Genomic DNA, 25431 nt, shown 5'->3' with positions numbered 1-25431 from the left:
GTATCCTGAGGCCACATTTCTGCATGACTGACAGGACATTTTTGCACGGTAGGGCAACTGTGAATATTTTTTTAGTTTTTTTTCTCCTCTTCTTTTTATAGTTATTATAATTTGATTACTCACACGTGGTAATCGCACTTCATTTTTTTTAGTACAACTACAGACAGTAAGACTCTCAATACATCTCTACATAATATTGTTTTAAACTTTTCATCCATTTATAAACCCTGTGCCTTTATCTGGTGTTCAGCATACAGCTGCTCTGTATTTCCTACCTTATAATCGGAACTAAGCTTCAAGATCATTCCGCTGACTACTCAGTGGCTAGGGTTGTCATGAAGGTTGTGAAAGAAAAATTATAAAACCAACCAATTTCTTGTCAAGAGAAATTGCTATAGCACCCATCAACCTTCTATAATTTAGGATGTTATAGAACTTTCTAAGCAAATAGCAATTAAATGATCATAGAACATATCAATACACAAAAATCTCATGGGCTAAATCACATTTGATCCATTCCACTCTCAACACAATGTTCTGTGCAGTTGCTGTGATCAAACTCTATCTAAAAGTCAAATGTATGCAACCAAGTTTCCAGCCTTGTTGCCATTGCCATCTGTGAACCAGAGTGATCCTCAAGAGGTACTCAGACATTTAGCCCTGTTCCCAAACCACTTTCATGATCTTATTCTTGAATAAAATCAAAAAATCCAAGGAATGGGCTTGTGCTGCATGCACCATTCATGGCTAGTTATAAATCTGAGGGACTGAATGGAAAGTTTATCCAGATCCTCCTCTGTTCAGTGCCCCCCAATGCCTGATGAATGTAACAGTGGAACAGGTGAACTTTGCAACCTCCAGCCTGATCCTGCCTTCCACAGGGCAAAAGATGACCCTGAATGGAACACCTCAATGTCTGTTTCCAAGGGAAAGGCAGGCAAAAGATATATATTTTGGGGAAATGTTCTAAATTTAATCCTTTGACACTTCAGATAGGACAATGAACATTGTTGAACATAGCAGTCATGACATTGTTTCTCCACTTGAATAAAACTCTCATATTTTAGTCACATGATAGTCAGCAACACCTTTTATAATCATTTCTCATACCGTCATAAATCCATCCAGTAATCCTGAGCCTGGTTTGGGGGGTGCTTGTAATCTTTCCATTGTCCATTTTTCAATTATGGAAGCAACTTGGCTGTTCTCAGTGTTAAGAATCTGGAAGCCAGTCATGTTCACTCCACTGTAGCGGTAAGGCTCCAAATCCAGGGCAAAGATGTCCTGAAACATAAGTTCCACCATCAAAACAAGTTGTTGCTTATTCTGGACTGATCATTCTGACTGCTACCTTGTCCTTCCTGTTAACAGCACAATAGATAGAACTAATGCTATTGAAAAATGGGATTATGGTTTTCATTTATTTGATGTTTGTGGTCATTTCTGGCAAGGCCAGTAATTCTACTTTTTGTTAGCTACATTGAAGGTGAGCCACCTTCTTGAATGAGTAAGCCCCTCCCAAATTTATTTTAGGAAGGGTGCCCCATGATATTGAATGAACACCGGTGAAGGAAGATTCACATAACAAGATTGCAAGGAACGATGTTGTATGATTTGGAAGTTTGTGAATGGTAAAGTCCCATGAACTGTCATATTGTCTTTCCAGATAGGTTGAAGAGGGAATAATTGGGCATATCAATAAAATCTCAGCATGACAAGTGATTAATTTGGTGTTAAATATGTTGTTGATCCAGCTGTAAGACAGACATTTTTACAATGTAAGATTAATTCAGGGCAGTACAGTTAGTGTAACATTATTACAATGCCTGCAACCAGGTTTCGAATCTGGCACTGTCAGTATGTTCTCCCTGTGACCATATGGTTTCTTATGGGTGCTCTGGTTTCCTTCCATATTCCAAAGATGTACAGGGTTAGAAGGGTGATTGGTCACAGGGGGGTGTATTTGGGTGGTGCAGATTCATGGGCCAGAAGGGCTTGTTACCGTGCTGGTATCTCAAAATTAAAATTAAAATTTTTAAACTTTATTTGAAAAATAATTATGGTTGGAAACTGTGGATTAGGATGAACTATTTCCAGACTAAGAAACTTCATTGAGTGATGAAGTACCAAATGCTGGTTATCGTAGAACAGAGTCAACACAATCACACAGCAGAGAACAGACCCTCCAGCCAACTTATTCATGTCAACCAAGTTGGCATTCTGGGCTAGTCTCATATCCCTGCATTGGGACATATCCTTGCTCTCCATATATGTGTCTAAATGTACTTTGAACAGCAAAATCATACTTGTTTCTATAGTATCCTTTGGCAGCTTGTTCCAGATACAGACCTCCTGCTGAGTGAAAACATTTCTCGTCAGATCTCTCCCCTCTCACCTTAAACTAAGCCCTTTGGTTCTAGAATCGTTACCCTAAGAAATAGACTGTGAGCATTTGTTTTTTACATGCCCCTCATTTTATAAAGGTTAATAAGATTGCCCATCAGCCTCTTAAGCTCCAGGAATAAAGTCCTAGCCTCTCTAACATCTCCCTTTAACTCAAGTCCTTCGTACCCAGCCACGTCATAGTGAATCTCCACTGCACCCTATCCAGCTTATTGATAGCCTTCCCATAAATGGGTGACCAGACTCCCACACAAATCAACCATAGGACCATAGAACAATACAGCACAGAAACAGTCCCTTCAGCCCTTCTAATCCATGCCAAACTATTATTCTACCTAGTCCCCACCAACCTCCACCCTGACCATAGCCATGCATACCCTTTCAATCCATTTACCTGTCCAAATTCTCCTTAAATATTAAAAATGAGCCCACATTCCACCACTTCAGCTGGCAGCTTGTTCCACACTCCCACCACTCTTTGTGTGAAGAAGTTCCCCCTTATGTTCCCTCTAAATCTTTCCCCCTGAACCCACGTCCTTTGGCTTGTACCTCACCTACCCTCAGTGAGATCAACAGTAGGAGAGCAGCTGAACAATTGTTGAATGGCAGAATGTTTGGATTTAAATTCCTGATGATGCTGGAGGTAAGGAAATTCTGGGACAAGTAAAGATGTTCAGATTCTAGTCAATTCAAGTGCCGCTCAACACTCATGGAATGAAATAGAAAAGAATGCAATTCAAGGTTCATTGTTGTCTAGCACTTTTCCAATGCATTAACTTGGCGAGATGAAGGAAAGTGAGCTGAAAACAACTATTCATCAAGGAGTATCATCTTTATTCATCAGAAAATGAGAATAAATTGTTCAACTGCTTACCAAGGTGGTGAAAATGAAATGATAATATTCAGTCATCATTCCCATTGATAAAGCCTAAGAAAGAAAGAAATAGACAAGTCAAGCTCCAGCAGTTGTCCGACACCACTACAATATGAGAAATATTAATTTCAAGACAGCAGAAACAACATCATATGTTTTCCATTGTATAATTAGAGATAATTCAATGAAGACACCCATGAGAAGAGTGATTCAGCCACTCAGCTATTCCATATTCCATAGAGACTGGTCGGTCACTCATATGAGTGCGACTGATACCATATAACCCAGTACTACTTTCACATGGTCAGCTGGTTGGCGACTAAACCGGCTCCCCCACCAGGCCTGCCTGGTGCAGAGAGTGGCTAGACACCCTGCAGGATGAAAAAAATAGACCTGTCAAAGGACGGATGAACCCTCTTGTAGGATTCCACAGCCATCAAGCAAGCATTGGACCGTGAAGTGCAGAAAGGGCATGCCTTGCATCGAAGCTTGGTCTGGCCATTCTCTGCAACAGAACTTCCCCCAGCCATCTTGGACCTCACCATGGTGCTGGATCCGGGAGGGGATGTCGAGAGGGTGGATCTGAACCTGTGCGACCTCCTACTGATCTAAATCCATTCACGCTCATGCTGCTCCTTTCTGCGAACTGGGAAATTCTATCAAACCCCACAAACTGACTGAAAGGAACCAGAAGAAGATTCTATATTATGAAAGAGTCTCACTATTAGGGCTCTATTACAGTTACAAATATGCTACATGGAATATCAGATCTGTTTAGTTTGTGATGGGGAAGCTGTGTTCCAAATGTACACAGTATATTACTTGTCATGTCAGGCAAGACTCAGATTAAAAACACAGGCAGTAAACCAACATTATTAGAATGCAAAATAGAGAGTAATTGCTTATTTTGCCATTGTTGTATTTTATTCCTTTCCATTAAAATTTGACTTGTAAAACTAAGACCAGTGAGCTGACGTTGTTTTAATAGCCAGCTGAGAATGGGTTGAACAAAAATCAAGATTTTTCCACTTCAGATATATCATTCTCGCTTACTGGTCAAAAACACTTTGCAGATCCCTTTTTTTTGTGTGTGTGTTGACATAATGAAGACTGTCCCGTTGATGTTAAATTGCATCTTTGCTTTGTACAGTCACGAATAGAGAGTTGGTTTGCTCCTCCAGCAGGAATAATGTAACTAAACAAACAAAGCATGAATCCAGTAAAACTGAAGTACAAAGGAAAATTGAGCTCAACTGGAAACAGTTCAAACACTAAACATTTCAAATTAGTGGAATTGTTGAATCTAAGAATTGAAAGCATCTCCTATTTTCAAATGTTGACTATTCATTTTCACTTTCCCAGCATTCATCTACAGAAATACAGCTTAAAGGAAAACCACTGATTTTATTTGATTGAGAGATGCATCCAGCCAAACTCCACTGATGTGACACATTTTCAGAATGAAGTGGCCCCAATGGCCACTCATTTCATTTTCCTGCCCCATTCCTTTGCTCATATGTTTGTCCATAGTCTGATGGACAGTCAGACTGACACCACCCACAAATTAGAGGGCAGGACAGTTAGTGTAGTTGTTAGTGCAGTGCTGTTACTGCACCAGTGACTGGGGTTCGAATCCGGTGCTGTCAGTAGGAGCTTGTACAGTTTCCGTGTCTGCCTTGGTTTCTTCTGGATGCTCAATTTTTCTTCCATCATTCAAAATCCACTGCAGTTTGGAGGCCAATTGGGTGTAATTGAGCAGCACAGACTTGTAGGCTGTAAGGGCCTGATATCATGCTGAATGCCTAAATCTTAAAATTTAAAACACCTCATCTTCCATCTGCCATTAACATTAACTTCTCCGGTTTCTGGTAACCACTTCCCCATCTTCTTCCTCTTGTCACCTTTCCTCTAGCTCCATCTTCCTCATTCTTTTTCCCCACATTCTCCTTTCACTGAGCCAAACTCAACTCTCTTTTTAAAAAAAAATATATTTTATTTATTAGAAAACAAAGTAATAACCACAATTACAAAATGAAAATATTAACAAATTATCAAAAAAATTTCATGGTTGCGTAGAAAAAAATCTAACAAGAACTACAAATAAACCTAATCACTCCACCCCCATATCTACCCCTCCCCTAAACCAAATCCTACCCCCTACTCCCTTAAGAAAAAGAAAGTAAAAAAGAAGAAAAGAAAGAAAGAAGGAGAATAACTCAAATCATTCATTCACTCCACAGTGTGGACCCAGCAGCACCCACAATCTGTCTCAGATTTTCAATTTGGCATAATCCAAATATGGGCTGCAAATCTTTTTCAGTACATAATATTTATTCCATAAATTATACATTATCCTCTCCATTGGTATATAGGACCTCATTTCCGAAGGTCATCTTTGTAAACTAAGCTCCATCTGATCTTTCCGTGAAACAGCTATACATTTCCTTGCTACTGCCAAAGCCAATCATAAAAATGCCATTTGAAATTTATCCAATTTATTAAGTGAAGCCATTTCAGTAACTTCCCCAATTAAAATGGTCTTTGGGCCTAAAGAAAATTGTATTTTCAGGATATCCTGCAAGCAATCTCTTCATCTAGCACAAAAACCCTCAACTTTATCACAAGACCAAACTGAATGCAAAAAAAAAAGTACCCTTTTGCTCATTACAATGAAAAGACTAATCTGAAGCATTCAGATTTTATCATTTAAAATGTTCTGGAGTTAAATATAATTGATGTATAAAATTATAAGTCACCCACCTATATCTAGCCAAAATCAATTTTCACCTCTCCTCTTATCATAGTCAATTGAAACCTTTTGTCTGTGGGCCTGTATTCCTCCCCCTCCCATTTTCTACCCTTTGCTCTCCATACTTTAATTCAGACACCAATCTTTTTCACTCACTCCTTGAGGAAGTACCAAGGCCTGAAACATTGGTGATATATCTATCTCCATTGGATGCTGCGAGGCTGGCTGAGTTCCTCCAGTATTGCTCTGCTTTTACAACTTTTCAGAATGCAGGCACCACGATTTATCAGTGAGAGTTGAGACTTAGCTTGGATTCGTCTCCTAACCATTTCCCCCAATAACGTGGATTATATTTAAACAAAATAAAGTTAGATACCCCTGATCATACAATTTCCTAACTACTGATGAAGCAAAGTCATGACGTTAACTTTGATTTGCAGGTTATGCTGTAGGACTTGAGTCAAAACATAGAGATGCTGAATGAATTCAGCAGGTCTTGTAGCGTCCATAAGAGACAAAGATTTATTATCAGTGTTTTGGGTCTGAGCTCTTCCTCAAGGTATGAGCAAAAAAAGACAGGTCTTTGTGTTAAAGGCTGAGGAGAAAAAGGGGGAAGAATGGGAGGGGGACCAACAGACAAATGGTGTTAATTGGATATGATAAGAAGACAGGTGTGTATTGACTTTGGCTCTGTGAAAGGAAACAGAGAAAAGCATAAAAAGGAAGAGAGAGAAAGAGAGGAAGGAAAGGAAAGGAGACAGGGGAAGAAGATTGGGGGGGGGGGATGTTTCTAATAGAAGCCAGAGAAGTTGATGTTAATGCCATCAAGCTCGTGGCTGCCCAGATGGAATATGAGGTGCTGTTCCTCCAATTTGCAGGTGGTCTCAGTCTGGCAGTGAATGAGACCATGAACAGACATATCAGCAAGGGGACAGAATGGGGAATTGAAATGGGGACTATTTGGAAATCTAAGCTATTGCACCAGACAGAGCCGAAGTTCTCAATAAAGTAATATCCCAGTGTCTGCCCAGTCTTTTTGATGTATAGGAGACCACAATGGGAGGGCCAGATGCAGAAGGTGACCCCTGTATAGGATGTATAGGAGACCACAATGGGAGGGCCAGATGCAGAAGGTGACCCCTAGAGATTCAAAATTGAAGTGTTTCAGCCCTTGGAAGGACTCTTTGGAGCCTTGAATGATGGTGAGGGAGGAGGTGTGGCATAAGTGGTGCATCTCCTGCAGTCACAGGGATAGGTGCCAAGGGGAATGATGGGTGGGGAGGAAGAAGTGGATGAGGGAGTCACAGAGGGAGCAGTCCCTGTGGAAGGCAGAGAAGGGAGGAGAGGGAATATGTGTCCATGGTGGAAAAGCATAGTAGATGATGGAAATGGCGGAGGAAGATATGTTGGATGCAGAGGCTGGTGGGGTGGTAACTGAAGACCAGGGGAATCATGTCCCTGCTGTGTGTGGGGTCAGAGGGGGCCAGGGCAGATATGAGGGTAATGGAGAATATCTGGGTGAGGGCTGGGTTGATGGTAGTGGAGGGAAAGCCACGTTGTTTGAAGAAAGAGGACACCTTGGATGATTTGGCATGGAAGACCTCATCCTGCGAGCAGATGCATATCATGCAGTGTCTTTTGAGTTGAGGTATCATGCTTCATACTCATTTGGCTTTTAAATAGAATATAATTCATTGAATGGTAATACAGGCTGTGAACTGAATGAAACAGCATATTAGTCTATTTGTCCTTCATGCTTGTGCCAATATTTTGGTCCCATTTTCACCCATGTTTCACATATGGCTACAAGCATTTCCTTTTAAATATTTGTTCCATTTTCCTCTTTTAAGAAAGTGAATGAATTTGCATCCCTATTACAGAGGCAGGTTATTCTGCATTTTAATTTTTTTTTTGCCTCATCTTGTCTCTGGACTTGTTGTCAGTAACTGTATTTCTAGCATTGAAAACACAGCTTCTTTATTTACACTGTCAAGTCCTTCCATAATTTTGAATGTCTCTATTCAATTTTATCAAGTTCTGCTCCAATACAAAGTATCCTAGCTTCACCATGTTAATGAATTCTCACATATCTTCAAATAATCACCCTTTGCAATAGCCAACTATAGTGTGCTGGAGTCGAAGGAAGTTCTGTAATTGAATCAAATTCAGATTCACCAATTCCTTTTCATAATGAATTATATTTTTGTCCAAGATTGGGCTTCTACATGAATTAATTCATAAAAAAGATTGATTCATGGTTGAGGAAGGCTAGTGATGATAGTTAGAGAAAAATAACTTTATTTTATTAGACAGTTAATGCCCAACTAATAATATTAACTTTAAACTACGCTGACATATCATTAAACTCATAGTAAGTGTTCCCAATGGCAAAACAAATTTGAAAATGCAATAATTATGCTAATATCTTGTAAGCTTATAGCAAGATTAAATATTTATTAAAAGCTAAAGGAGTTTAACATAGCAATGGTTTAGATATAATATGCGATACGCCACACTGAGCAAGGGCTAGGAATTTCCTTGGAGATACTCCTGTTTGCAAGAGTTACTTTTCTAAAAGTATATGTGAGAAGAGATTTGGATATTGCTGAACTTTTAGAGAAGTAATTCCAGAATAGCAGTTCTGACAAAGGGTCTCAGGCATGAAAGAGTAATTCTGTTTCTCCTTCCAAGATGTTGAGACTCGATAAAGTCTCAGTGAGACCTCACTTGGAGCACTGTGTGCAGTTTTGGGGACTTTATTTAAGAAAAGGCATGCTGGTGTGGAGAAGGTTCAGAGAAGATTTACTAAGAATGAAAGGGTGAGCATATGACTAACTATTGTTGGCTCTTAGACTATGTTTGTTGGAGTAGAGAGGGATGGGGAAATCTCAGAGATGCATCTTGATAGCTGAAAAGCCTAGACGGAATAGATGTGGCAAGGATGCTTCCCATGAGCAGTGCTGATCCGACTTATGTCAGGACAGCATAACAGCAGTCTTTAATGCTAGATATAGGCTGGTGCAATACAATTTTCTGTGCTAGCTGTATTTTACACCACAAAAAAATTACACAAGGTAAAAGCTGAAATCCCAGAATTCTGGTTTAGATGCAGCATAGAGACAGGAACCTTTGAGCATTCAACCTGGCTATGCATCAAGGTGAGACCCTTTTGTGTAGGTCTAGGAGATATTAGGGGAAAAATCACAGGTGTGGACTTTCCACAGGATCTTGAGCTGTTCCTGCTGCGGAATATCATGGACAAGAGTTTGAGATTGTCCATATAATGAATTCAGTTTGTGAGGCCAGTAAATGTATAGTGGGTATCTGGAAGTCTGGCTCACAGCTGAGCACCACAGGTTGGAGCATGGAGATGCAGAGCTGTGTTCCTCTGGAGAAAATCGCCTGCAATCTGAAGGGGAATGTGGCAACCATATTTACATTAGAATGCAGGTATGATTACACCAACTCCCCCCCCCCCCGACTTCCTTATTTAAAAAAAAATGGATCAGTGGATGGCAAGTCCATGCCAGTCCCAGAATGTCAAGATGGAAAAAAATGACTCTGAGACCCGGTGTTGTCTCTTTTTTGTTTTGTTTCTTTCGGTGTACTTTAGGTTGCCCAGGTATCTTCTTGACGATGTTACTTTTGGATTATTTATGTGACCCATTTTTAAACATTGTGATTTTGTTGTGTTTTATTCTCTTTTGTAATTAGCATGTGTTTATTGATTTACGATTTTGGGGTGGAAAGTGGGTGAGGGGTGAAGGGAAGGGGGAAGGGGAAAAAAGACCGGGTATATTATATTCTGTAAAAGAGGATGAATGTTCTCCTGTGTTGTTTGAATTGTACAAGTCTGTAAAATAAAAAAAAATTAAAAATCCAAAAAAAATGGGTGTTTCCCATGGTAGGGGATTCTTGGACAAGAGGGCATAAATTCAGGATAAAAGGGTATCAATTTAAAACAGCAATGTGGAAAAATTTCTTCATTCAGAGGATCTGTGGAACCTTTTGCCACAGGTGGCTGTGGAAGCAAGGTTATTGGGTGTATTTAAGGCAGAGATTGCCAAGTATATGATTGGTCATGGCATCAAGGGTTATGTGGAGAAAGCCAGAGAATGGGGCTGAGTTGGAGGATGGATCAGCTTGAGATTGGAATATCAGACCCGACTTGATGGGCCAATGGACCTATTCCTGCACCTATATCTTGTGATCTTGTGATACCACCTGGAATGTTGAGTTTTTCAGTTTTTTTTTCTTTTAATACCTGGATGAATGAGAATAACTCAGAAGAATCTCCCTTCTTAGGTGAAAAATTGTAATTTTCTGGTTTTTTTTTTGAGGTGCTGGAGAATTGTTCTACTCACTGTGCAGTTTTAGAGACAACGTAATGACTAACAAAAGAATGGTATCTGATGGACCTGTTCTGAATCACTGTTTTTGTGGATGAGAGTACAGGCATAAAAGGAGAGATGGGAGGAAAAGCTTGTGTTGCAGGTTATAAGGTTTGGGTGTGAGTAGGTGGGGTGTGACAAATGCCATGTAGAGATATGTATTTCATTTGCACACATCTCATAAATAAATAATTTATGATAAATATGCATCATAAATATGTTTCATATATCCATTCCTATTTTTTCCTCCATAGAATGAACCCAAAACGGGAAGTCGACAAATGTATGGACAAATTCAGCAGGTCCCACAGCATCTATAGGAGGTACCGGTAAATGTAAGCTAATGATTCAGGCCTGGATCCTTCAAGTTTTGCTTCCTGTGGATGCTGCATGACCTACTTAGTTTCTCCAGCATATTTGTGTGCTTCACTGGACTCCAGCATCTGCAGGCTTTTTAGTTTAAACCAAAATCAGGAAGATTGACTCATAAAATTGCTACTAAAGATTTATCTGTGTGCCAGTATCATTTATATTGATGACTCCTCCGAGTCTGTAAGATTCATAGCACATGAAATCCTTCAACGAGGGTAGGATTTGTTTATTTCTTTGGTAAAATTATAGTCAAGTCTGCCTGAAATCTGTGGTGAAGATTGAACATCCAACATGAAATATGATATTTGTCATACACAGCATGTTTCTGAAAGTTTGCAAGCAACAAAAGAATAATTGAATGCATATTTTGTAAATACTCCATGGACTCATCTTATAGTTCATTTGATTTACAATAGCATATTTCTTTTTGAATCATATTATTCTTTATTTATGTCCCTTCAGAAAAAAATTGCAGAACCACACATCCTGAACAGTTAATATAGGCTGAAAAAAGAACATGTAATATAGTGCTAAATCAATATTTACATTGAATTTTTCACATGATACAAGGTGGACAAACAATGGCTGTGAGCCTTACTACACTAATAATTTAATTTTAAATATTATATGTAACATGCAAATAACAACTGCTCATTTCATTAGGTTTTAAGCAAATGTAGATTGGGTTTTAGTCCTGGAATTAGTTACCTGCTTCAAGATGCCGGCTGCCATCTCGTGACTACAGTCAAATATTATGTGAAATTCCTTATTCTTTTTCATTTCCTTCAGCAAGGGCTTTGAATCCTTTGTATCTGCGGGAAGCTGACGAATTTTCAAGCGGATGCTATACCGTGATGGAGCTTTAATGAGTTCTTGTAACCGAATCAGACCTTGAGCAAATGAAAAAAAAACGCAAATACAACATAAGACATCTGACCTTGAGGGGGAAAAAATAATTGGCATTTATTCACTTTACTGCATGCTGCACAAAACATAATCATGTTGTGTCTGTTAGAGGCAGATGAATCTTCATTCAAGGATCTATTGCTCTCAGCCCATGTGTGCCAGTGTTGCTACTAATCATTCTAAATGCCCGGCGCATATTGTTATCAGGGAAAAGTCAAAGGTCGCTTGCTGCGTGGCAACACGTTCTACCGACTTGTATGCCCACTGAAATACATTTATTCTTACTGTTACCGTGGTAATGAATGATGACAATAAGGTGATATTAATTCATTTTTTTTCAGGGAACGGATGGGACATGACTGATTTACAATTCAGCCTATAACTCTTAAGCACATTGTGTTTTTTTTAAATCACTTTGCATTTTTTTCTGCAATATTATTGTTTTTGAAGTTGTGGAATATCAATGCAAGAAAATTTGTACTTTTATTATATTCCACACTGAATGTCAGAACTAAGAACTTAAATATAAGATATATTGCAGTCAGTACAGTGAGGCTCATGAAAAGTACTTTACCCCTATACTCAGGAAGGTAGCTCTCTGTCCATTTTTTTTGTATCATACATTATCTTCCTTTTTGGCCCAACTAGACAAAATTGAGTGCATTGCTATTAATCTGCACCAAACCTTTGTGCACCCTTACATTTTGAGTTCACATGTAGTAGAGATTGGATTGCAAGTTTTGAGCTGAGCAACTGAGATTGATTCAAGTCGAGGCCCCAAAGGTAGCAGCAAAGAATTCTGACTCAAAGCAATACTCAGTCCTCCGCAATCTTTATATTTCATATTTCTGTACTCTGCCTGCAGCACAATGTATTAGTTATTGATCGAAAACCTCTCAATGTCCTCCCCGTTCCCTTTCTCAATACAAATATTTAAACTCTGTGGCAAGGACATCAATGCTGTTCTTGAAATTGAACACAAATGGATTAAACTAAATGCCAGAATCATTTAAGATAAAAATAACAATCCACTTTAGTTTTTGAATGTCTGCTCGTAGTTACCAGCTATGCAACATTGTTCATTTAGTTCTGTGGGCTGTTAGCCTTAGGCTGAAATTATTAAAACAAAAACTTTAATTGATCCATTTAATGAACCATAATCATTGGGTGAGACATGCACATATATCTCTGTTACAAGGCAAGTGATGTTGTCATCCCAGTGAAGACTAATCATTGAATTGCCTGAGGGAATTCCTGGAAGAAGGAATAAAGTAATTTTAATTGACAACTGTCTTGGGGTATCTTAGTTAACTTTGTTAGACTACTTTTTATTGCTTCACTGGATGCAGTGGATAAGAAAGTATAATTTAAGCTGGGGTAGGTGTGAGTAAAGGGAGTTTGGAAACACATCCATTCATCCAGAAAATTGCTTTGGCAAAGTGTCACTGCATACATCATGAAGCTAATGGCTTTAACTAGCCAACTCTCACCTAGCATATTCATTGGGTTGCTGAATTATGCAAAGTCCCAGGTTTTGATTTCCAATTTGAGCCCAATTGGCTGCCATTAGCAAAACATAGTGATATGCCTCAACGGCATAGGTTAGAGGTAGGGAAAATAGCATCTAGAGTTCAATGTGCTCTGCTCCAGTATTTGTTAGCTGGAAATACACAAACTAGGCAAGGAAGCAGGATCATACATGACACTGCCACCCTTTGCAGTCAATTACTTGTTTCAGGGCCATCCTTAGGAGCTGCGGGACCCAATTGGAAACAGTTTTTATGGAGCCCCAGGTTCACACTCAAAGTCTGGAGAATCTTAGAGTGTTATTATAGACTTTATATCTCTATGGTAGAGTGGAAAGCAATAAAAATGTACACTTAAAAAGTGCATGTGAGTTAAATATAAACAGTGTAAACAAACACTACTGACTTTTTAAGAATTCAGAAGAAAATTAAAATCATTGCTGTTCTCCATAAAACCTGCAATGTGGTGTTAGGTGTATGTTGCAACATGCTGTTGTGTGTATTTGACAAGACTAAAGTAGATATTACCCAAGTGCGAGGCCCAATTGGGAACAAATGGTCCAACCGGCTTAAAGGTAGCTTGAAGTTCCGAATACCGAAAAGATCCAACAATCAAAGACAGATGACACAGGATGAAACATTTGAAAAAGACATCGAGAACAATGTTTGTTGCTGTATTTATCTTATTTAGTAAACAGAGATCAAGTTGTTTTTTTTGGTACGTATTAAACATTATTTCATGCTCAAAAAGAATGCCATTGTCTTTTGTGATTGTTTAACCATAAGTATTCTGCAGATACTCTTCTTTGGCTTGGCTTCGCGGACGAAGATTTATGGAGGGGTAATGTCCACGTCAGCTGCAGGCTCGTTTGTGGCTGACAAGTCCGATGCAGGACAGGCAGACACGGTTGCAGCGGTTGCAAGGGAAAATTGGTGGGTTGGGGTTGGGTGTTGGGTTTTTCCTCCTTTGTCTTTTGACAGTGAGGTGGGCTCTGCGGTCTTCTTCAAAGGTGGATGCTGCCTGCCGAACTGTGAGGCACCAAGATGCATGGTTGGAGGCAATATCAGCCCACTGGTGGTGGTCAATGTGGCAGGCACCAAAAGCTTTCTTTAGGCAGTCCTTCTACCTCTTCTTTGGTGCACCTCTGTCTCGATGGCCAGTGGAGAGCTCGCCATATAACATGATTTTGGGAAGGCGATGGTCCTCCATTCTGGAGACGTGACCTACCCAGCGCAGTTTGATCTTCAGCAGCGTGGATTCGATGCTGTCGGCCTTTGCCATCTCGAGTACTTCGATGTTGGAGATGAAGTCGCTCCAATGAATGTTGAGGATGGAGCGGAGACAACACTGGTGGAACCATTCTAGGAGCCGTAGGTGATGCCGGTAAAGGACCCATGATTCGGAGCTGAACAGGAGTGTGCGTATGACAACGGCTCTGTATTCGCTAATCCACAGTGATAGGGGGTCCTCATTCATGAGCGCAGAGCTGCAACAGTACCTTCTGGAGTGTGGTATCGCTTCAAGCAGGACCACGAGCTATAACCCACGCAGTAACGGCCAGGTCGAGAGGGAGAATGCCACCATATGGAGAGCGGTTACACTAGTTCTCCGGTCTAAAGGTCTCCCCACCTCTCACTGGCAGGAGGGTCTCACACTCCATCCGCTCCCTCCTATGTACCACAACAAACGCCACCCCCCACGAAAGGATGTTCCTTTTTCCGATAAAATCCGAATCAGGAACCACTGTACCGGCATGGCTCACTGTCCCTGGCCCCGTCCTTTTGCGACGCCACGTCTTGTAAGGTAAAACATCATGAGATGGGAATGTGTAAGGAGTTACCCTGCCCTGTACAGGGCTGTAACAAGATGTAAATGCATCCTTGTACTTACAAGATAAGAGAGACATTGATGGATTGAGAGGCAGGAAGCTAGCAGGGAAAGGATAGCAACAGTTTTAGTCATTGGACAAGTAATGATATGATGATGTTCTAAGCACGTATCCAAGGGTATAAAAAAATCACCATTTTGCTGATAACGGCAGAATGCATTCTCCGACTAACATGGTTAGTCGCAAGTGTTACAATCCGGTAATAAAGAACAAAGAGCCCTGATTTCGACTCAGTCTGGTGTTTGTCTCACTCATTCATGAACAAAGCAGACCTAACAGTCTGGCACTCAAAGAACGACCCCTTGGTCGATTGAGTGACTCTACTCCACGCGAACCCGCATTACGCCTACGTTGAGTTCTCAGACGGGCGGGAGGACACTGTTTTGGTGAGGGACCTAGCTCATGATACGGTAGACCCAGCAAACCCCCCAACCCAACCTTCCCCAACTCTTGATTCCCCAGGCCCCAAAAAAAAAAGATTAGCGTATCTGCAGATAGTACTGAGCTGCTTATGGTCATTGTTCAGATGGCTAAAAAAAACAATAATCGAGAAACATCTGATCCAAAGCATTTAGGATACAAGGAAACAAACAATATTTCACCTTTCCAGACCTCATCCTGGGAGCAGATGCAAAATCCAGGTACAACATTTTACAGAGAGGCTGCTTTCAATTAGAGCTTTAAGGGTAGGAATTCAGGGAATAAACTCCTCAGTTCAGGACTTAGTACCTGAAATCTTGGATCAGCAGTTTAAAGAGAGAGAGAAAAGAAAATAAAGAGAAATGGAGGGGGAGAGGGAGACAGAGAATATCTCTATCTTTAGAAAAATGGATGAGTATGTCATTGTGATATTTAGGATAACAGCAATAGAGTTTTGGATGATCTGGTGGGTTTTTTTTCCAGACATACAGCATGGTAACAGGCCCTTTTGGCCCACAAGCCCAAGCTGCCCAATTCCACCCAATTGACCTACAAACCCTTGGAATGTTTCGAACAGTGGGAGAAAACTGATGCCCTCAGGAAAACCCACTCAGATAAGGGGCGAACATACAGACTCCTTACAGAAAGCGTGAGATTCGAACCCAAGTCCCAATCACTGGTGTTCTAACAGCATTGCACTAACCACTATGCCAACCGTGGTGCCCTTCTTTTAGTGGAGTGGAAGGTAAGTGGGTGGACAATCAAGAAGAAGAGTTCTCAAGACAACAAATAACAGAAGCATTGTTCAGCAATACAGTAGAGGATGAGGTAAATGGAGCACAAACAAGGGATTGCATGGTCTTGGTAAATGATTAAGACATAATTTGAGGCTTATATTACTTTAAAAAAATTACAAGGTATACTTGCTCTAGTCAGTAGGTTCCAGGAATCTAACTCGTGGTGGTGATAGGAAAAACAGAGAATGAATCAAAACTGGCCAGGAGAATTTAGTGAGAAATTAGGTGATACTTGAATGAAGTTAGAGAGAAAGAGAAGACAGGGAGGCAGAACTAACAAAACAGACAAAGTGTTTCCAACCATTAATGGTGAGGAGATGCATCTCATTACTGCAGACACTTCTTAAACTATTCAATATTTAAATTCAGAAAGACATTGACCTGCAGCATATTCCCCATGGGAAAGCAAGGATATTCCATAATCTACTATAAGGTTAATGATGTACAAGATATACTAGCAATTTAAAAGCCTGGCTCAATGTAAGGGGAAAATAATGAATGAAACAAAATTGGAGTTTCTCCATTCTAATCCCTGTCACACAAAAGATTCATCAAACCATTGAACCATATAACACTATAGCATAGAAACAGGCCATTTGGCCCATTTTGTTCATGCCAAACTATTTTTCCACCCATCAATTTTCACCCAGACAAAAGCCCTCCAGAGCCACCCCATTTCTGCCCCTCTCTAAAATCCTCTTAAATGTTGCAGTCAAACTCACAGCCATTACTTTCTCTGGCAACTGATTCCACAAACTCATCAGCCTCTTAGTGAAGTTGTTCCCCTGATATTCCACTTCAACATAGAACACTACAGCACAGTACAGGACCTCCAGTCCACAACATTGTGCCTTCACATATATTCCTTGAAAAAAAGTACTAAACCCTTCCTGCCTTGTAACCCTTTATTTTTCTTCCATCTATGTGCCTGTCTAAGAATCTCTCAAAGGCCCCTAAAGTTTCAGCCTCCACCACCATCCCTGGCAAGGCATTCGAGCCACCAATAACTCTGAGTAAAAATCATACACCTGATGTCTGCTCTAAACCCCTCCCTTCACTTTGTACATATGACCTCTGATGTGTGCTATTCCTACCCTGGGAAACAAATGCTGGCTGTCCACCTCATCTATGCCTATAATCTATGTTAAGTCTCCCCTCATCCTTCTACGCTCCAAAGAGAAAAGTCCCAGCTCTGCTAACTTAGCCTCATAAAACTTATTTTTCAATCTAGGCAACATCCCGGTAAATCTCCTCTACACCCTCTCCATAGCTTCCACATCCTTCCTATAATGAAGAGACTAGAACTGAACACAATACTCTAAGTGTGGTCTCAGCAGAAATTTGTGGAGTTGCAAATGCTCCCCCTATTAAAGAAGCCCAGCATCCCTTAGGCCTTTTTTAACTATCCTATCAACCTGAGCAGTGACCTTGAGGGTTGCATGGATTTGGACCCCTCTGTTAATCCACACTCTTGTTAACCCTATACTCAGCCTTCTGGTTTGTCCTTCCAAAGTACATCACCTAACAGTGATCCAGATTGAACTCCATCTGCCACTTCTCTGCCCAACTCTGCATCCTGTCTATATCTTCTTGTAACCTTCAACAATCTTCAGCTCCATCCACAACTCCTCCAACCTTCGTATCATCTGCAAATATACTGACCAATCCTTCTGCCTCCTCAGCTAGGCCATTTATAAAAATGACAAAGAACAGGGGTCCCAGGACAGATCCTTGTGGAACTCCACTATTCAACTGACCTCCAGGAAGAATATTTTCTTTCAACTATTACTCTTTGCTTTCTACCTGCAAGCCAATTTTTTATCCATGCAGCCAAAGTTCCATGGATCCCATGCCTCAGACTTTCTGAACAAATCTCTCATGGTGGACCTTGTCAAATGGATTGTTAAATTCCAAATAGAACACATCTACCACCCTATCCTCATCAATTTATTTTGTTACCTCCTCTAAAAACTCAATTAGACTCATGAGGCATGACCTTCCCTTCCCTTGAGTAGACTGTACTTCTCCAAATGTTCATGGATCCTATCCTTAAGAATCCTCTCCAATAGTTTGCACACCACTGATGCAGAGCTCACTGATTGATAATTCACAGAATTCTCTTAAATCTTTCTTAAACAAGGTGACTACATTTGCTATTCTCCAATCCTCTGGCACCTGACCTGTCACCAGAGGACTCAATGATCATAGCTACTGTTCCAGCTATCTCTTCCCTCACTTCCCATAGCAACCTGGGGTATATCACATCTAGCCCCAGGGACTTAGCAATCTTGATCTTTTTAAGAAAATCCAACACTTCCTCTTCCTTAATCTCAACTCTGTCCACAACACATCTGGTCTATTTTAATCTCAACCTGATTAAGGTCCTTTTCACTTGTGAATGTTGAAGCAAATTATTTATTTAGGACCTCTGCAACCTCCTCCACTTTCAGGCACATTTTGCCTCCTTTATCCTTTAGCAGCCTCACTTTCCTTCTCGTCATCCTTCTGTTCTTCATGTACACATAGAATGCCTTGGGATTCTCCTTAATCCTACATGCCAAGGCCTTGTCATGTCCCCTTTGAGTTTACTTAAGTCCTTTCTTCAGATCTTTCCTAGCTACCATATGCTGTACTTCTCATGAGCCTTTCCTGCTTCCTATATCTAATGTGTGCTTCCTTCTTCCTCTTGACTAGTTGCCTTAACCACCACAGTTCACTTTTCCTACCATCTTTTCCCTGTCCCAGTCGGACAATCCTATCCTGAACCCAGCACAAGTGGCCCCTAAACTTCCTCCACATTAGTTCTGAGCTTTCACCATTGAACATTTGTTTCTAATTTACTCTCGCTAGCTCCTGCCTCATCCCATCATAATTAGCCCTTCCCCAATTAAACATTTTCTCATTTTGGCTGCTTTTATCCTTATCCATAGCTATCCTAAAGTTCAGGGAGTTGTAATCACTCTTATCAAAATGCTCCCCCAACGAGAGGTCCACCACCTGACAAGGTTCATTGCCAGTATTAGATCCAGTATAGCCTCTCCTCTCATCAGCTGGTCCACATACTGTATCAGGAATCCTTCTTAAACACACCTGACAAAATCATCCCCATCTATCCCACTTGCAGTCAGAAAGTGCCAGTCAATATTAGGGAAGTTGAAATCACCCATAACTACAACCCTGTATTTCCTGCACCATTCCAAAATCTGCCTGCTTTATCTGCTCCTCAGTGCCTCAAGGGCTATTTGGGGGCCTATAGACTACACCCAGCACAGTGATAGCTCCCTTCCTATTTCTGACTTCCACCCCCTCTATCACAGTCGACACCCCTCTGCAGCATCCTCCCTTTCTGGAGCATTCTACATTTCATTTACCACCTTTCAGTCATGTCCTCTTGTTCTTGTCTCATCCTACTTCAGTGGAAAAAGCCTGCTTGCATTTATGTGATTTCTACATCTCGTAATTATGTATACCTTTAACACATTTAATATAATTTAGGCATACAGCACAGTAACAAGCCATTTCAGCCCAGGAGCCAGTGCCACCCAAAGCAGGCAAATAACCCATTCCCCCCCCCCCCCCCCCCCCCACCACCAATACTTTTGAAAGGTGGAAAGAAACTGGTTCACCCAAAGGAATCCCATGCAGACACAGTGAAAATGAACAAACTCCTAACAGACAGCGCCAGATTCGAATCCAGCACTGTAATAACGTTGTGCTAACCGTGCCACCTTCTCTCCCTCACTCTCTGAAATGCCAGGAAATAAAGTCCTAACCTATTCAAACTTACCCAAATTCTGGCAATGTCCTGTAATTTTTCTCTGTGCACTTTCAATCTTATTGGGAGTCAAGTAGGTGTCAAGAACCCCACAAATACTTAAAATATGAACTCACCAATGGCTTTGAAACTTCAAATGGCTTCCCAGTCCTGTACTCAATATTTAGAATTATGAAAGCCAATGTGCAAAAACCTGCAAAGCCAACTTCACGGAATTATGTATTTGTGTGCCACATCCCTGTTTTACCATGTTCCACATTTCCCAACCTTGTAAATCCTACCACGGTTTCTCCTCCAAAAGGGCAGCACCTCATACTTGTCTGCATTATTTTACAGCCTATTTTTCCAGCTGAGGCAGATCACTCTGCAAGCTTTGAAAATATTCCTCACCCAATCTAGTATACCCCCAATCTTAGTGTCAATTGCAAATTTGCTGATCCATTTAACATTACCATCCAAATCACTGATATAGATGACAAAGAACAATAGATCCACCATCAATCCCTGAGGCTAACCACTGGTCACAGACCTTCAGTTATAGGAGCAATCATCTTCTCCAGCAAAGCCAATGTCTAAGATGTCCTGCCTCATCCTGAATACCAAGCAACTGAACATTCTTAACCAAACTCCCATTAAATAATATTGTCAAAGGCTCTACTAATGTTCATAGAGACAACATTCCACTGCCTTTATTTCATCAACTTTCCTCTTAACCTCAATAATCTTAATGATTGGTTAGATATGACCATTCATGCACTATCCCCCATCAGTCTCCATCTAAGTTCTTATAGTTTCTTAGAATACCTTCCAACAACTTCCTTATGACATCTCAAACTATTAGTTATTTATAGACCATAAGAAATAGTAGCAGAAATAAGCTATTCAGCCGATCAAATCTGCTCCACCATTTAACCATGAGCTGATCCATTTTCTCACTCAACCCCACTGCCCAGCCTTCGCCCAATAACCTTTGATGCCCTTGCTAATCAAGAACATCAATCTCTGCCTTAAATGCACCCAATGAGTTGCCCTTCACAACTGCCTATGACAACAAACTCCACAGAGTTACCACACCCTGGCTAAATAAAATCCTCCGCCTCTCTATTCTAAATGGTCTCTTTTCAATTGTGAAATTGTGCTCTCCTGTCCTAGACTCTCCCACCATTGGAAACAACTTTTCTACATATACTTTGTCCATGCCTTTCAATATTCAAAATGTTTCGAAGAGATCCTCTCTCATTCTCCTGAATTCCAACAAGTACAGGCCAAGAGCTGCGAAACATTTCTCATGTGATAACCTTTTCATTGCCGGAGTGAACATCCTCTGAATTCTCTCCTACAGCTGCACATCCTTCCTTAAATGAGGAGCTCAAAACTGCTTAGAAAACTCTGTGAGATCTCACCAGTGCCTTATAAAGCTTCAACATCATATCTGTAAAACTAAACCAGAAATTTCAAAGAATCTTATTCAATTTTATTATGAAAAAATTGAGGTTCTTACCCTTGCTCAATTCAAAGCCACAAAAATATTCTTTGAGGCTATTGACTTCAGTGCAGTCAAAGTCCCCTCACAAAGGAGGTGGTAAGGTGTCAATTACTGCAGGTAACCTCCACAAGTCCATATTTTGTTATCTGCTCTCCATCAAAAAGAAACCATAAGTCTTTAAAATTCTTTAACCAACACAAAAGAGCTTGTAATTCTCTATTTAAAATCCAGTCAGTGATTTAAAATGGAGAAATAGGAAAGAGTTTTGTCAATTTGTCATTTCGGCCCAACTTAATAACCCAGTCTGTTTCCTAGATTACAACCCTTCATTAACTTTTGTGCCAAAGAATTTATTAGGACATCACAAATTCCTCAAGTGTTCTCAATCCTCTCTATCCTTGTGAATGACTCCAGCTATCAGTATAAGCCACATTGCCAAACAGATCAAATATATTTTAATTAAATGGGGATATGCAAGTAATATTTCACCACTTGATCAGCAGAGGAGAGCTGAATTGTACACTTCACTTCTTACTTCAGGACCACAGAAGTAAACTTTAAATTAGGATACTCATCAGTTTCAGTACCAACATCAATTTTTTGAACAATTTACCATAAAAATACAATGCTCACGTGAAAAAAGGAAACAGATTCATGGTCAGTGCTCAATGATCTCCAATAGAGGGTAAAATACACCAGAATTTGTCATCGTTCTGGACATTTTCAGGTTAGAGGTGAGCATTAAATGAAAAGTTGCAATTTTAATTAATATTTCCCAATGTAGAGAAGAATATTTGTCATGCTAAAGTATGGCAAATCTTAACCATTTTTCACTGGTTTTGCAAGATCATGGCATTCTTTTGTCTTCTTGTGAATGTGGATCTTTTTCTACACCTAGTCTTTGGTTCTGCTATCTTTGTAAATATTTACAGCCTCAAAGGAGCTGTACATCAATCCCATAGTGGAATGTTGCACCAGTTTCCCCTGGTGACATCAATGGGAATTCTGTTATGTTAACACTTGGGCACTTTGAAGGCCATTATTCCCATTACAAAATGGACTAATTTCAAAAACATGATGTTCATTAATTGAAAATAATCAATATCATTTGAAGCCTCCATTTCTTAAAGAAAAGGCGACCACAGAATACAAACATTCACGGAAGCAATTTTGGAGATTGGCTAGCACTGATTGCTCCCATGAATTGACAAGATTGACATGCACATGGACTCTGATTCATAGAACCAAATCTTGAAAATCTGACAAGACATGGACATTTTCAGGTCAGCATGGCCAGAATTGATGGAGATCACCAGACAGATGAACAACTGCAGAGATGGTTCAAGGTTGAAGGTCAGGGGAGTCACGTGATGGAGTAATGGCTGGTAGGAGAATACCAGCCCTCTCCAGAAAAGAAGAAATAAAGTGAAGTAAACATAAAGCTCAAGAAATACAAAACACAACAAATAAAAGATAAAGGTGTGGAGAAAAGAAAGAAAATGGCACCTAAGAAGGAAAAACCAAAAACAACGAGAAAAAAGGAAAGACGTTGGAAGAGAAAGGAGAAGGCTTTACCTGCATGAAGAGGCAGGGACCCAACATGGACAGAGGGGCCCGCTCCCCGAGGTTAGTGGAGACCCTGCAGGGTCACGACCTCCTGGCCGCAGGACTGTAAAAATGCCTCACTGAGCCAAACAGAAGTGCGCAATGCGCACAACAAGGAAAAGGAAAACACCGACGGGATGGGGGCCCAGCTGTGGAGTGAACATACACAGCGCGACCAGCTGAGAGATGCCCGACAGCAGGGGTCTCAGCTGGAAGAAGAGGAAAGCAACGGGAAAGGGAGTGATAAGAAAGAAAAACAGCAACAAGAAGCCCAACAGATAACTAGCCCAGAAGAAGAGGACCAACAACACGAAGCCATGAAAAAAAAACCCAACAAACTGAGGCAAGCAGTTCAACAAGAAAGTCAGAAGAGACACAGATACAAGGAAGAGAAGTAGAAGACACAAACCCAAGAGCAGACACAGAAGAAGAAGAAGAAGAACACCAAGCTCTACACAGAGGAATAGAAGGTAAAATAGATGGACAGTACATAGGTTTTTTAAAAAATTCAAGAACAAATGAAAGCATTAAAAGAATGGTTGACATTAGAATTTAGTGAAATGAAAAGAAAAATGAAAAGTACAGAAGAAAAAGTGAATAGAATAAAGCTGGTCATGACAGAAATAGGGAAAAGATTAGAAAATGTGGAAGAACAAGAAACGGCTGTAGAAATGGAAGTGAATGACTTAAGAGGAAAATTGGAAGAAAGTGACAAAAAAGTTAAAGAGTCACAAGAGTTGTTAGCTCAGAAGATGGATATAATGGAAAATTATAGTAGGCGAAACAATATAAAGATAGTGGACCTAAAGGAAGATGAAGAAGGCAAAAATATGAAGGAATTTATAAAAGAATGGATCCCAAAAGTCCTGGGAACGCCATAAATACAGGAAAGAATGGAAATAGAAAGGGCACACAGAACATTAGCCCGAAACCACAGTCACAACAAAAACCAAGATCCATTTTAGTAGAATTTCTGAGACACACGACAAGAGAAAATATATTGGAGAAGACAAGGAATAAAATTAGAGAAGACAAAAAACCATTGGAGTACAAGGGTCAAAAATTTTTTTTTACCCAGACATAAGTTTTGAACTCCTAAAAAGAGGAAGGAGTTTAACACAACAAAATCAATCCTAAGGAAAAAAGGCTATAAATTTATGTTAAGATATCCAGCTATGCTTAAAATAGTTATCCCGGGGGAGCAAAGCAGACTATTCTCGGATCTGGAGAAAGCACGAGAATTTGCAGAATGTCTGCAGGACAGAAAGAGAGATGAAGAGATGTAACAAGAATGAAGAATGATGACTAACTACATATAAAGATGTAAAAATAATGTATAAGAACTAAAAAAGGGAAAGAAAAGGGAAGTAAGGGAGAGGGGGGGAAAGGAGGGGGAAAAAAGAGAAGAGGGTGAGCTTTGTTTTAATGTGAAAATAAAAGTCTTTTCTGAAGGGGGTTGGGTGTGAGAGATTAACAGTCACTGCGAAATCAGATGACACTTGCAAATGGGTTCACAATCCGAATGGAGAGGGGAGTTGTGGTTGCCCGGCAAGGGATAAGGGGTGACTCAGAGTGGGGGGGGGAAAACTTGGGGTAAAGGGAATTTTAGATGTGGGAGTGGTTGAAGTATTTTATGTTTTAGAAGTGTTGTTATACATTGAGTTCAAAAAAGGAAAACTGAGAGATGAAAATGGGGAAAAGGGGAAAGGTGGTGGGGAGGAAGTGGAAATGAGGTGAAAACAGAGTATGAGATGGCCATGTTGAACTATATGACTATAAATATTAATGGAATACATAACCAAATCAAAAGGAAGAGGCTATTAAATTTACTGAAGAAGGAAAATATAGATAGAGCATAAGTGCAGGAAACGCATCTAACTGAAGTGGAACATAATAAATTAAGGAGAGACTGGGTAGGGCACAAAATGGCAGCATCATATAATTCAAAAGCCAGAGGTGTAGCTATATTAATCAATAAAAATGTACCAATCAAAATAGAGGAGTAAATAATAGATCCAGCAGGGAGGTATGTAATGATAAAGTGTCAGGGATGGAGAATTGGATAAGCAAGTTTGCGGATGATACAAAGATTGGTGGTGTTGTGGACAGTGAGGAAGATTACCGTAGATTAAAAGGTGATTTAGGAAGGCTGGAGGTGTGGGCTGAGAAATGGCTGATGGAATTTAATACAGGTAAGTGTGAGGTGTTACATTTTGGAAAGGCAAATCTAAATAGGTC

At 40.2% G+C, this 25431-nt stretch overlaps 1 protein-coding gene across 2 annotated transcripts in view; it reads right to left on the bottom strand.

Moving 5' to 3' along the window:
• LOC138737038 (glutamate receptor ionotropic, kainate 2) overlaps nt 1–25431 on the bottom strand; it is a 511494-nt gene that overhangs the window by 246694 nt on the left and 239369 nt on the right. For both annotated transcript variants that reach the window (XM_069887457.1, XM_069887458.1), the window contains exons 4-6: nt 11498–11679; nt 3278–3331; nt 1111–1284 (exon numbers count right to left, since the gene is read on the bottom strand). In XM_069887457.1, coding sequence (XP_069743558.1) covers nt 1111–1284; nt 3278–3331; nt 11498–11679 — 410 coding nt within the window. The remainder of the gene's footprint in view (nt 1–1110; nt 1285–3277; nt 3332–11497; nt 11680–25431) is intronic.

This window comes from Narcine bancroftii, chromosome 6, assembly GCF_036971445.1.
Source record: "Narcine bancroftii isolate sNarBan1 chromosome 6, sNarBan1.hap1, whole genome shotgun sequence".
Lineage (NCBI taxonomy): Eukaryota > Metazoa > Chordata > Chondrichthyes > Torpediniformes > Narcinidae > Narcine > Narcine bancroftii.
The sequence above is the reverse complement of the archived record's forward strand: the minus strand, read 5'-3'. Positions and strand labels throughout refer to the sequence as shown.